This window comes from Eleginops maclovinus, chromosome 11, assembly GCF_036324505.1.
Source record: "Eleginops maclovinus isolate JMC-PN-2008 ecotype Puerto Natales chromosome 11, JC_Emac_rtc_rv5, whole genome shotgun sequence".
NCBI lineage: Eukaryota > Metazoa > Chordata > Actinopteri > Perciformes > Eleginopidae > Eleginops > Eleginops maclovinus.
Genome location: NC_086359.1, coordinates 15,031,536 through 15,045,766, shown reverse-complemented (window position 1 = coordinate 15,045,766; position 14,231 = coordinate 15,031,536). Strand labels below are relative to the sequence as shown.

Sequence of the window (14,231 nt, the reverse complement as noted above, 5' to 3'; positions counted from 1 at the left end):
CTGTTTATTTTCAAGCACGTTGAGCCATGATGTCTGTGGTCATAGCCACCTGCAGCGTGGACACTGTACCGGTGCCAGAGTGACGTCTCAGCAATAAAACCGCTTCCTGTCCGACCAGCTGTGAATCTTTGCCCGACAAAAACAAGGTCAGTCAGTGTATAGAAGCCTTCAGATTTTTATCTGTTAGTGTTTGCATTGAGGCGCTCAGTCAGCAGAGACACAGGGAAGGTTTCTGTGCGTGTTATCATGTTGTTTTTTACTTTTAAATACATCAATGGAAAGATAGAAGAACTTGTTTGAGAACACAGTGTGTACATACTGTGTTCATAGGTTGAGTACATAGCTGTTATTTTGGCATGTCTTCTTTTATTCTGTCTTCTTGTTTCCACTTGTACTTTCATAATATTCAATGCAAAAGAAAAGAGATCTTAATCTCAGTGAGACTTTTAAGTTTACAAAAGCTAAATACCAGACTCAACTCTCTTTTTGGATGTACTTCTAAAATTCAAGCAAAACATATTAAAAAAGTGCACCGTCGTAATTTGACTCCTTTAGATTTAACATTTTATTTGTTTGTACATCAAAACATAAAACTGCAGAAAACAAAATAAAAGAAGCAAGTTGTGCAGGTGAGATTAAGGAATCTCAATGTAATATGCACTAGAGGTAAATTCCAGTGTAAACAACATGCAAACATAAAAACGAGAAATTAGACATAATCAAGCCCAAGTACAAAATAAATAAAACATTATAGTCAGTGTTAAAAATGTTGGACTCTAAAAATCATAGTTGAATCACAGTTTTTATTAACCTATACATTCTTTGCCTACATTGTAATTTAAAAAAACTGCAACTGATGAGAGAACAACAAAACCTAAAGACATGCATGAATCCATATCATCAGTTCCATTTATTAAGCACATCAAGTATGACACCGATCCACAAAATTCTCAGTTACTGTGAAAACAACATTTTTGTAGAATTACAGTATAACATCACATTCATAAAAAAAAAAATGTGCGTCAGATGCAAACATTGCTGCACACATACAGCATTAGAAATTAAAATCTAGCTAACTCCAGTTCATTTGTACAAGTATCAATAAAGATAAATATGTTTATTCAGCTTTTATACATTCATGAATGTACTGTATGTTTGACTGGATAATTAGTCCTGTCTCAGTGTTTTCTAAAGAGTGATATAACTGTGGAAGATGGGACTGCACGTCTGTATAAAGACAGAGCATAGCCTGGTTCAGCGTGTTTTAGCTCTTAGCCTGGTAAGCTAACGATCACTTCTGAAAGCCTTAAAAAAACACAGCTTTCACTACTAATTGTGAAAGTTTTCTTATTAAAACATTGACCTTGTTTGCTTCCTTATAATGTCTATATATAATAGATAGATAGATATATATATATAATATAATATAGTTTAAAATCTAATCTGATGAAGAAATTTGAAGTTTAACGTATACTGTATTTTGATTTTATATGTGTTGGCAGTGTGGTGGGTGTGTTGTTGGGACTGAAAACATAACCAAATAACATTATGAAGAGAGTTGTAAAACAATGTAGATACTCACTGAAATCTAAGGAAAAATACCCAACTGCTTTTCCAAAGCTTAATACAATTCAGAGAAGTTTAAGTCTGTGAGTATCTTGTAGTTGATGAATTCACTGAGCTGGTGCAGTTTTAGTCCCCGGGGGTTCCAACCTGGCAACCCAGAATATTACCTGTTTTGCTCAGCTGACTTCTCTGCTGCACACACTTCAGGTTTTCCAAAAACAGCAAACCAGACAAAATCTGTAACCGCTTCTATGGACTTGACATGTTTCAGTTTATATACAGTACAATCTACATGCTTAAATAAACCTGTTACCGGGCGACATTTAGACTAATGAGAAGCCTGACTCATCCTCAGCAGGAGGTGAAGTTCTGAGTCACTCCATGAACACACCTTCATCCTTCTGTCCTCGTCCTCTTCCCTCTGCACCTCCTCTTCTCCGATGACTAAGACAAATCGAGTTGAAAAGAAAATTATAAGATGAGATGAGATGAAGGATGTTCTAAAACCAACAAAGGTGCTTTGAAATGAAGAGGAAAATGCGGAGGCATTGTGCTCCATCTTCAGTAATTTCATTGCCTCAGTCACTTTATTATTTCCTAATTTTCTGCCTAAAATAAGACAGAACAATTAGTCGAAGCCATCCCTTTGTTTTCATCCCCTCCAGCACTCTGCTCGGTCATGTGGGTGAGATCAGACGAGTTGGAGCAGCAGGTCCTGGAAGGTGTCCAGGCCCCTGCAGGAGTTCCTCAGGGCCCCGTCAGAGCCCAGCTGTGCAGCCAAGAGGAACAGCCTCCTCTCCTCCATGATGGAGCTCAGAGACAACGCTTCATGCAGCTCCGACACGCTCACAGCGTTGGGCTTATCCTTAAAAGAGCGTTGGAGAACAGTGAAAATGTCTTATTTTGTCCAGGAAATTAACCAATTTACAATAAAAAACTAAAAAAACTATTGAAACTTGCGCCGTCCAACTGATTGGTGCGGTATTTTGTTAGCTTAGTTTAGTGGGAGGCAACAGAAATAACTAATTATGTGTTAATGAACAAAAGTTTTGTATTTAGCAATGTTTCGGCCCCATTTGGTGAGAAGGAAATGAGAGTACAATGTCCGTTTGCTAACCACACACAGCTAACAGCTAACTACATGCTAAATAGACAGCTCTTTGTCGCTATGCAGTTTTTTCACATTAGCCATTCAAGTCTAACATATATAAATAAAGTTGTGAGGACATTTTTTAAAGCAACACTTGCAACAAACAAAGGTTTTGCATTTGCCACAAAATGTTAAGTTTGTCCAAATAACAAATGTATACACAACCATTTCTTTTTAGGTGCTAGCGAGGTTAGCTACGTACTTATTAGCTTACTGCACTAGCAACAAATACATATTTTGTAGCCATATTTCTGGTAAAAACAATCCTTCAACTTGATTCTACCTTTTTATTTTGTGCCAAAAAACCTGCATGATTCCTGAACAAACTTTTATGATAGACTAAACCAACAAATGTATTTAACCTCAATAAAATGACTTGACTTCTCAAGGAAGATTACACTTACCATTGACTAAAAATAATAGGCAGATGAGACAATAATACTTAATTTGCGTCCATTTTTCTAATGTTAGTCAAGACTAAAATCTGTGTATGTGAAGGAAATTAATTTAAGGACTCCATCCTACACTATTCAACCCAGGCCAGGGTCTTTATATGCTTGCCTGATTCTTTTTCACCGCTAAATCTTTTACAGCACACTGGTTTTTCCGGAATCATCCTTTGTACTGAACTGAGCGAGTGCCAAGGCTGGGAACAAAGCAGGGAGGTGGGTGAGAGCCAGTATCACTGTCTTCCTACTGAGGACTGTATTTCTTGTTCTTATACCTGCATCATGTGCACAGCATGGCAAAGGCAGTCATTATCATTTGTTATTGAAAAGTAAATAATACAGAAAAGGGTCAAATTTAGTCAAACCATGACAGTGTTTTGCTTTTGGGAATATACACAATGTATTATTATGTGATTAAACACTTCTTGACTTAAATTGATGATTATGTTCCCAATACACACGTTTCGGCTTAGCTTCTCACAAAAACAACTGGACTGGCCATGTTCTAACAAACAGAGGCTTTGTTTTAGCAACATTCTGCCCCAATATAATGTACAGTGTGGCTGCATTGGAGATGGTTTGGTAAGATTTGGATGTAAAACAATCACAAAAAGGACTTATTTATTTGGATTACGTACAAGCTAACTGGACTCTGAAACCAACATTTTTGCATTTAGCTTAACAGAAATGACTTCAATAGTTGTCATATTCCTTTTTGGCCAATAGTAAAGAAAAGCAGCAGTGCTCTGACACCAGTTGAGACAAATATTCCTGCTTCTTGAAGGGTCATGTATAATTCTGCAAGTGTTGAGAATGGTGAAGAAATATGGGCCGAGGAGGAAATGTAGAAATGGTTATTTCATGATTCTGATGGAGTCCCTGCCGCGAAAATGAAGAAGGAACAACGTGTACCTACTCGCTCAAACACATCCATCTCTATTATGGTGACTTTTTGATTATTTTTTTCCCGTATTTATATTTCTGTATCATTTTGTCCAGTTTTTCTAAGGATTTTCTACCAACTTCTTCCATCTATAGAAAAAGAAAAATAGTACCTATTCATTTTTATAACTGTTACAGTTTCCTTATCTCATTTTTTTATCAATATTGTTCTCCATTCACGAGAAAATAAAATACAAGCACTTTTTAACAAGAAAATAATAACTTACTGTATGTTTGCTATACACTTTAGCTGTAAACCTTTAAATGCATGCTGTATCAATCGAGATTTGGGGATCAATATGGGCATGGTAGCATTATTTTCTTTTAATTACACTGTGAAAATCACTTTGCAGTCCTTAATTGAGCATTTGCACATGATTTTTTTACCTACTTATTGTTTGATTTTTATAGAGAAAGAAATGAATGGAAAACAAAACAACAATTAGGTTAACAAAATTGTAAGCTGTCATATAAATGACTGTACCTGCTTGTTTCCCAGGACAACCACAGGCAGGTGGGGCTCCACCCTCAGCAGGCGGTGCAGCTCAGCTTTAGCCAGCGGGAGGCGGCTCCGGTCGGAGGAGTCAACCACGTACACCAGAATGTGAGTCTTCCTCAGATACTCAACCCAGTACCGCCGCAGGTCCTCCCCACCACCGACTGTAACATAGAAAACATTTGTTTAGCATTAAATGTAGACTAGAATTCCAACACTTTAACATCTCCTTTAGAAAATGAAATTAACTTTATTTCTTTTGAAAATCCCTAACACTGCTAGTTTCACTGTGATCATATTCCTTTCCTACAAGCAACATAAAGAGATAAAGAACAACAGCAGCATTTCTTTCGTCAAGTTTTAAACATGGACGGTTAGGATTTGAGAGGGTTTCGAAGGTGTAGCTTGATTTAACACATAATTATCTGTCCTGCTCTGTTGACTAATGGTGGACTGGGACACTTGAATGACTGATTGCTGATTGATTGATTGATTATGATTTGGTAAAATGGCATCATAGGAGGTCCAATCTTACCCAGTAAAAAAGCATGTCCCTGTATTCTGCAGCCCTTCATGACCAGCACACAGTCACTGGACTCAGAAAATTCTGTTTCCAGCTTCAATGGTGGGGAAAGTTTCATATTAAGTGGAGGCATTAACTTCTCACAATCCTGCTGTGCAGCAGAACTGACCTGAGGCTATAATGACCAGAGGAGCTCTGCGGCCAAACGAATCGCTGCTCACACATCAGCAAAACGACTTCAAGTCGTCACCACCTCCGAGTTCAGCACAGCAAGAATTCATTAGGGCTTGACTTAATGGAGAATGTTGCTAGGAAACTGGGTAATGATGTACCTGTAGGCCATGTGATGCGGCAGCAGTACATGTATATGGAACAGAGGGTGTAGCTGATGCCCAGCGGTATGAGCAGCTTGTATTAAACAGTCAGACAAATCTCAGCAGGACATTGCCCTGCCTACAGGCTGCCTACAGCTGCCCTGCCTACAGGCTGCCCTGCCTACAGGCTGCCCTGCCTACAGGCTGCCTTATTATACACACACACACACGCACACAGCGACACTGAGTCACAGGGTGTGAATGTGTGTTTATATTCAGGTTGTAGGTCTGATAGCAAAACTACCTCAGCAATGTTTTCCCTGGGCTGTTTTTACAGAGCTTTCAAGACAAAGTTCAACTAAGTTTGACTTTGACCCCCAACTATGCAGACTCCCAAGACATGTATCAAATGACATTCCTGTACTGTCAACATCTGTTTCCACATTGATTTGTGGTTCCCCTAGCCCTATTTGTAAACCTGACCTCCCATGTGTCATCCCAGCAAAACCTTTAGTGTGGAAATACAAACTGTATTTTCTTTTACCTGTTGTCTGGCAGTGGTTTGCATCTTATGATCTAACTAGAGAGCTGGAGTAAAAAAAACCTTTAAATCCTTTCATTTATATATTGTGTGCAGGTGAAACGTATATAAAAAGAACAGTGTTGAGGTCATGTTTAGATCTAAAACTGTCAACCTGACTGCATTAGTGTGGTGAGCAGTCTGATTAAAGGCAAGTTTGTCAGCTTGAGTTGAAGAAGTTCCTCAAATGAAGCAGCAAGCAAACTAGTACATACTGTACTAACACTGTGCTAAAGAAGAAAGGTAAAGATTTGGGCCCAAATGCACAGTTTGTATAATTGTAAAAGTAACATCACCCTGACAATGTTTTTCAGGTCCCTTTATCACAAACCCAACTGATCCTAAAAAGCTTCAAACGTCTCCTCTAACTGATCTGATCTGCATCTTTTCATTTAGACTTTAAAGGCTTTTATCTGGATTCAATCAGATAAACGTGGGTCCCTGTGCACTGTGCGCTCCTGATGCGTGTGAGTGAGCTGTCATCATGCCTCTGCATCAATGTCACTCAGACAAAGAATTGTAACATTAACTGCGACTGAAGTGAGTGGGCGGTGACATGTATTCCTCTTACTTTCAGAGATGAGAAAAAGATTGTCGTCGCCCACCGATCTGTGCTCAGATCATGAATAAGTAGGTGCAGAGTGTGACACATTCCTCCGAACTCATCCACGGAAACTCATTGTGAGACCATTGCAGCCGAGAGTCTCGCACTAAGACAACCTCAATGAGGAGCCAAGTGATTTAAGTTATTTTTAGTGCAGCACTGTGGCTTTAGTGGGATGCTAATTAGCAAGATTTATGAGCCTGTATCTAAATACAATCTAACTGGACTCTTCTGCCTTTCTCTGAGACCCACACTCATTCTATTTGAGTAAGATGTCTGTAACAACAAGGTCAAAGTTTCTCTATCTAAGGTTTCCTCTACCAGGTTAAACTGTTGACGATACTTTATACACGAACAGAAACCTAAGTTACTGAATGAATATAGACAATAAGTATGTTTCAGAGATAGCATCTGTGTCCTGCATTGAGCTTTCTGAGAGGAGATCTATGAAGGAAATCATCTGATAAACTCTGGCCTTCATGTTAATTCCAGATTTAATATTAAATGTACTAAGCTACTTAAATTACTTATCAATACTTGAAGCTGTTATAAGCCAGCAAATTGAATGACAATGTGAAAAGAGTAGCTGTTGCCAAAACAATTATCAGTTTTTAAGATTATGATAGAATAGAGTGTTGCAGGATCTTTTGTAGACTGACCGTAAATTAGGGTTAGGGTTCGAGGGTCAAACGTTTTGAGATGTTCTTATTGGATTATGGCAGAAAATAGGCCAAAATAATGTTTTCGCATCAGGATAATGTCCACATATTAACAGCACTTTTATTATAGTTCAAGCGTAAATGCAATCGGAAGAAGTAAAAAACTAACATTAGGCAATAAACAAACTACCTCACATGACTCACCTCACCACCGCTAAGCTAAAAGTGGCTAATGTTAGACGTTACAATTTTTAGACGTCTCATTTAGCCACCTAGCACCCGCTGTTTTTATGATACAGATATACAGATCTCTAGCAACATAAAAACAAACATTTAAAAAACAATAGTATACAAGACATGCAAACAAATAGTGCCAAAATGCTGAGTCATTTCTGGGTTTAGGACTCGTTCCTATTCATTTTTGTTATTAAAAGTAATAGCCACAGGAATAAGCTGAATGGCGACATGTGCTAGCACGGTTGGCACACATCAAAACACCCCCTTTATATTTGTAGGGTTACATAACTGTCAGTACAAGGTAATGCTAACATTAACATGCTAACTCCTCCACATTCTCATCAGCAGCCTGGTTATATCAAAAGTTTTTGATGCACTTCCTCAGCCTCAGACCCCCCCACGTATGCATCTCTTCTGTGTTGTTTGATAAAGAGCAAGTTTAAAACGAAACCAATGGCCAACTGTACTACAAAGAGCTTTCCAATTTTCAACTTCCTGCTGTTTGATAAAAGATAAATGCCTTTTTGGCTTCTACAGAAGTGTGTGCTTTTGAGGGATAAAAGCAGTCTTACTCTCCAGGAAGTCGAGCTGGCAGGCAGGGGCGTTGAGACTCATGAAGTTGAAGCCGCGGGTGGGGCGGCAGTGACCCCTCTTACCCGCTGCTTCCCCGGGGGTCAAACCCTGCAGCATGCTGCTCTTCCCAGCCCCGTCCAGACCCAGGACTAGGACCTGACGCTTCCCACGCTCCTCCTCCTCCTACAGGTACAGCACACACACCATCAGACACATGTAGACTGGCAAAAAATAAAAAAAAACATATAAATTATTTGGCACTGAATGATGAACGAGGGTATGGAACAAAGGCTAGATTGCCTTATATGGTCCCCAACCGTGGGACAGCCTCCCATTGGATCTTATCACAGCAAACGTAAATCAAAGAACCATCTTTTTAATGTGGCTCTTTATTTGGGGTATTCTTAGTGATATCACTTTTGATGTTTTATTGTTTAATGGTTTTGTGATGTTGCTATTTCTGTTTGTTTTTTATAACTTGTTTACTCATTGTTATTGTTATTTTTATGTATCTTGTCTTGCTGTACAAAGCACTTTGAGCTGCATCTTGCATGGAATTGTTATATATATGATAGATAGATAGATAGATAGATAGATAGATAGATAGATAGATAGATAGATAGATAGATAGATAGATAGATAGATAGATAGATAGATAGATAGATAGATAGATAGATAGATAGATAGATAGATAGATAGATAGATAGATAGATAGATAGATAGATAGATAGATAGATAGATACTTTATTCATCCCAAATTGGGAAATTAGCATGATAAAATGAAAAACAATAAACATATATATATATATATATATATATATTTATACATTAGAAAAGACTGATTTATGTCATTTTTGCTTCTGGGACATTGTTATAGGCAAGCTTCTGTATTTCCTGACATTTTATGGATTGTAAAATAAAACAAATAGATTGCCCCATAGTGAAACATGAATTATTCTGAAGTTGCCCAAGGATATACAATTATTAGAGCTATCTTTTTCTGACCTCTTGAAACAAAATATATTGGGTTTTAAAGTTAGGGCGCAGGATTTAACATATAAATGAACTCGCTGTCAAATTAAATCCCTTGCCAAACCAGTTCAGACAATGCTGCTTTGAAGCCAATCTCCACCAGGGAAATATCTGATGGTGTAAAAGCTTTTCACACCAGCGGTTACCTTTTAACTTCATGATTTGCATTTCTGCAGACTGGATCATCGTTATGTATGAAACTGAATGCATCAGACGTGTGGGAATTTGACCTTTGGTGTGCAAAAGACACTTCAAAATCTTCAAAAAGTAATTTGAATCGGCGGCTGCAAACCTCAAGAGGTAAAAGTGAAAGACATATCAAAGCTGTAGCATGATAACCTTGCTTCTATTGGAGCGTCTTTAGGTCAGATTTGAGAGGACATATAGCAGAGTGTAATTGTCTTCGAGCTGACGGTATCTGCAGGAAGAGTAGGGGCTGTTCTCAGTAAAGATTCAAGATTCAAGATTCAAGAAGCTTTATTTATCCCGAGGGAAATTGAGGAGGTTGGCTGCTTTTGCCAAAGCCTTCACGCTCTCTTTGCATCTGAGACTCCACACTCCCTCTGAATTCCTGCACACGTCAGTCATCTCCTCTTCATAAGTCACACAAGGTTACACGTTATTTATTATGAGCGATGCGGCTCTGTGGAGTTTAATTAGCAATTCATATCAGCCTTTTAAATGCCGGGATGCTGTTTTTAGTTTTCTCATTAAAATATGAGACTTAACTTTGTTGATGGATGAGGGGGGCCGATCCAAAGCATAACTCTGAATAAGCTCTAATTAAATTTGACATAAATCTACATAAAAGTTACCCTGTAATTAAGTCAGAAGGAGGTTAGATGAAGGAATAAAGATAGTTTTGGTAATGAATTGTGTTGCCGAATTTAAAATAGCTTCAGATAAACATGGTGGATCTGAAGCTTGCCTCCATGTATTTCTATTTTATGCAATCTGCTGGGAGACAGAACTCAAACCCTGTTGGCGTTGAGAAAATAACAAAACTTGTGCCGCTTCAACTCTTTTTGCAGCACTATCAGCATGGACTTTGTGCAAACGTATCTATTTTTGCACACTTGCTTTCTGGTTGTATCTCCAAAATTATGTAGGAAACATTTATCTATGGCTTGGAACAACAGATTGCATGACATTTTTTCATAAATCAATAATTCAAATGTACTGCTCCCTTCATCAGTTCCAATACTTCACAGATTTCTTCTTTAATATTTCAAACTTCATTCTGCCAGTTTCTCAACATTTCTCATAGAAAGAAAGAGATACTGTATTGATTTCTCTTGTTTTTCTGTGCCACAGGGAGGGAAAAAGAACGGCTGCAGATCTGCACTGCTTAGTTTCTGACAGGGATTTAACGTCTTGCTCAGGGACACTACAGCAGGGCAGACCCTCGGCAACACATGGGCTTTATCACCAAGCAGCGATAAGGTCAGTTTGCCTGTGGCGCTAAATAGAATTCATAGAGCTGTATTTCAAAGAGGAGAGAAGCGATGGAAACCTTTATCCTTTAATACACATATCATATGTCACTCATGTGCAACTTTCCAGCAGTGATTCTGTGGTTTCTTTTCTTTTTAGTTTTTTCTTGATTAGTGAATCACTGCATGACCCTGCATGCCTTTAAACCTTTCCACTGTGACATGCTTGAATGTATTGCATTAGGATAGATGCTTTGAAGCTACTTGCTGGAATGATAGCTGATAGTGGTGGCACAGTAAGAGCACAAGTCTTTTCAAATTACAAACGTGCTTACTGAGTCATTGCTGGAGAAATAAATACATCTATTTGATCAGATTGGCATAAAGACATGAGGCAGGGGGAAATAGCTAGCCTGGCTCTGTACAAAGACAAGTATTACGGTATGGTATTGACCATGACCGTTATATTTAAAAGATGTTATATTGATATCATTTTAATAAAACACAAATTATATTATCTTGAAAATATTGTAATGCACCTAGATGTAGTTTGTTTCTTTCCATTTACAATTTGCCGCTAACTTCCCCCAAAATGTACTTTTCACAGCTGTGGGTTGAACATAGCATTTCCGATAGTATTCTGATTCTGATAGTAGCTGCTCTTTTTTTTGCAGCGTAAAGTATCACCTCTTCTCTCCTGAATTTCAATGTTTAATTTAATTAGACTGTTTTAATATTTCATGATCTTAGTGTGTGGGAGGTGGTTCTTTGTGTCCTCCCTGCCATAAACTCTGGCGATGACAATGGCTATGTAAAGAGGTAATCCATACATACAATAGATTAAAAAAAAGGAAAAAATAATTGCTCATATTATTTAAGGTTACATATTTAAGCTGTGCTGGGTTCTAGTGGTGCCTTCTCGGCCATGATGCCAAATCATCCACATTTGTGCATGAGTCTGCAGAAATATCTGAATGGACTCAGACAATAAAGGCCTGTGGCTGCTTGAACAGTTATCCAGGCAGCTCAATCAGTTTCCACTCTCTCAGAGATTGTTTGTCGCTGTGTAAATGAGCATGTGCCACCCCCCCACCTGCTGAAACTCCCCAAGGTCACAAACACGCCGTTAGTCAACTCCTGTGCTTTTTGAAGCCGAAGACGTGATTACAATGCATCATGGTACAATTTGGCTCCCACAGGAATGAAAACATTTACGCCCCCTCTTGCAGTGAGCTGCTGGCAGACACTGACAACATTATCCTCTGAAGACAGAGTGAGCCAGATAAAGCTGAGCTTATTACAGGCTGCTCCTGCTGCTGCTGATTGAATCTGGAAAACAAGATTAGACGCATGCAAATACATTTTATTAAGATTTTCAGGCTGCTGTTGAATTGCTCCATTGACGAGTCATTTATTAAGACCCGCAGTCCCACTGGCTGCTTCGTTTCTGTCAGCAGGAAACACAGACTACAGTTATATTGGCCCCAGCTACATGATGTGGAACTGACATACACATCTGGGCATTTCAAACACAATGCATGATAGGTGGCCTCTGTTTTTTTTTTGAGAACAGCTCATCTACACAATGGGATCTATTGGATTTGGCGAGGCAATACATATCACATATTTTATGGGTGTAGTAAAATATAGATACAGAATCATATCACTCTATTAGGCTTTATTATACCGTATTGATTCTAATTTAATTCAGAGCTTACAGGCAAAGAGTAGTGTAGCGCTATGATGTTTGATATTGAATGTAAAATCAGATCCCAATGTTGTGATTACATAACAAAGTAACTTGTTTGTAGGTTTTTCGTTTTTACTATGTCAGTTATTCTAAAATAAGAATTTTGCTTTAAGTATAACAATATATTGAATTGTGCCCGCTGTATCACCCTATGTATCTTATTGCCAGATGTTTGCCAATGGCAGCCCTATCCCTGGGCTACCTTCACATCTTCATTATCTTCATACTCCCCTCATCATCTTCATCATCATCACTTTGGCACTACCTCATCTTTTAATGAACCTCATTTTCATCTTTATACTCACCTAGGTTATCGACAACTTCTTCAGCTCTCACTGCTCCTCATTTTCATCCACCTCTTCATCATCATCATCATCATCATCATCATCATCATGTTCACAATAATAATCTTTAAACCTTCCTCTTTTTGAATAGTTTCACCACTATCATGAATTCTATGCAAAATCACCTCATCATTTAAATGTTTTTTGACAAATCCACCATCATCATCTTCATCACACCATTCACAAGTCAGTAATACAAGGGCAGCATCATCTTTCTTCACAAATTGTACGGTGTCCTTGGGTTTCATGAAATTATTATTATTATTATTATTTTTCTCTTCTTCATCATCATTTTCACCTTTCCCCTTTTTTAGTTTTTTGTTTTTTTATATTGTCCCCCTCAGAATCTTCATCATCACCACTACTGCCATATATTCACTATTCACTGCCATGAATCTCCCCCCCCCCCCCTCGTCATGACAACCATATCAATTATCTCCATTAGAATTCAGCAGTGTTTCTCAAGTCAGTGTAAAACCACCTTCACCTCAAAGTTAAATAGTTGAATGACCACTAAAGTAGCATCAAAATGAAACAAATTGAATTATTTGTTATTATCACTTTCACCTTTTTTTTAACTTACAATCCACAATCGTCCTCTTCCTCACACCATTCACAAGTCAGTTTCTACATGAGCAGCATCATCATTCTCTTTTTATTCTATCTATTATACCCCTCATAATCATCTTCATCATCACCACCACCACTGCCATGTATCCACTAAGCATCATTTCACCCTCATCTTCTTCATCATCACCATCTCTGTTATTACATGAGCAGCATCACCTTTCCCCCTCCCTTTTTTTCTGTGTTTCTTTGAAAACCCCCTTAAAATCATATTCATCATCACCACTCTTTTTTTTCTATAGTAGCCTACAAAAAAATGGATATTGGGCAACCAGTCTTGACAGCATTTGACCTTAATTTGAGATGCATCATCATTCTCATCTAATTTATATCCAGAATTCTGCAGTGTTGCCTTTAGTCAGGTGTTATATCAGTCTAAACTAGTTAAATAGTTGAATAAACACTTAAACAGCATAACACAATGAATATTATCACACCTCTTTGATGGTGCAGTACTCCGCCTGTGGGGACCATATTCGCCTCTTGTAGAATAAGTTCAGGGCGATGAAGAGAGCTGATCCCAGGGCAGCCACGGCGGCGGTCAGGGCGATGGAGATGTGCCGGAGGAGAACCATATGTGAAGCGGACCGACCGGAGACCGGACCCGAAGAACTGCTTCCTTCACACGGACAGTGCTGAGACTGACTGTCACGTTCTTCTTCCTCTTCTCTCTCTGCTGTCGCTGCTCTCTCTACATGTGACCAAAGCTCGCTCTACTTGTTTTGGTTTCGAGACGCGCAAGAAAATAGAAAAGAATGCTGCGTTCACGTGCACCTTGTAAACTACACCTCCTCCTTTTGACATACGACTTTTGCAACTTCATAAAACATATAAGCAGAAGTGGAATAAGTACTCAGATTCTTTACTTAAGTAAGAGTACAAACACTAGGGTCTTTAAATACTTAACTTCAATGTAAAGTCCTGAATAAAAAATGTTCAAGCATCAAAAGCA

General features: G+C 38.4%; 1 protein-coding gene across 1 annotated transcript; it reads right to left on the bottom strand.

Annotated features, from left to right (window-relative positions):
• Positions 1–538: 538 nt before the first annotated feature.
• Positions 539–14,004, bottom strand: arl10 (ADP-ribosylation factor-like 10). Its single transcript, XM_063895155.1, has 4 exons — positions 13,717–14,004; positions 8,093–8,276; positions 4,592–4,767; positions 539–2,431 (listed from the first exon to the last, which is right to left on the bottom strand). The coding sequence occupies exons 1-4, from the start codon at positions 13,852–13,854 to the stop codon at positions 2,258–2,260; spliced, it is 672 nt and encodes a 223-aa protein (XP_063751225.1). The 5' UTR covers positions 13,855–14,004; the 3' UTR covers positions 539–2,257.
• Between the last annotated feature and the right edge of the window lie 227 nt (positions 14,005–14,231).

What these genes read in the sequence shown, in the direction of transcription:
- arl10 (XM_063895155.1), bottom strand. Translation starts at nt 13,854, where the DNA reads ATGGTTCTCCTCCGGCACATCTCCATCGCCCTGACCGCCGCCGTGGCT. An exon ending in CCAGCTCGACTTCCTGGAGA is followed by an intron (nt 4,768 to 8,092) that starts GTAAGACTGCTT and finishes TCTATGTTACAG; the next exon opens with TCGGTGGTGGGGAGGACCTG. An exon ending in TTGTCCTGGGAAACAAGCAG is followed by an intron (nt 2,432 to 4,591) that starts GTACAGTCATTT and finishes CGCTCTTTTAAG; the next exon opens with GATAAGCCCAACGCTGTGAG.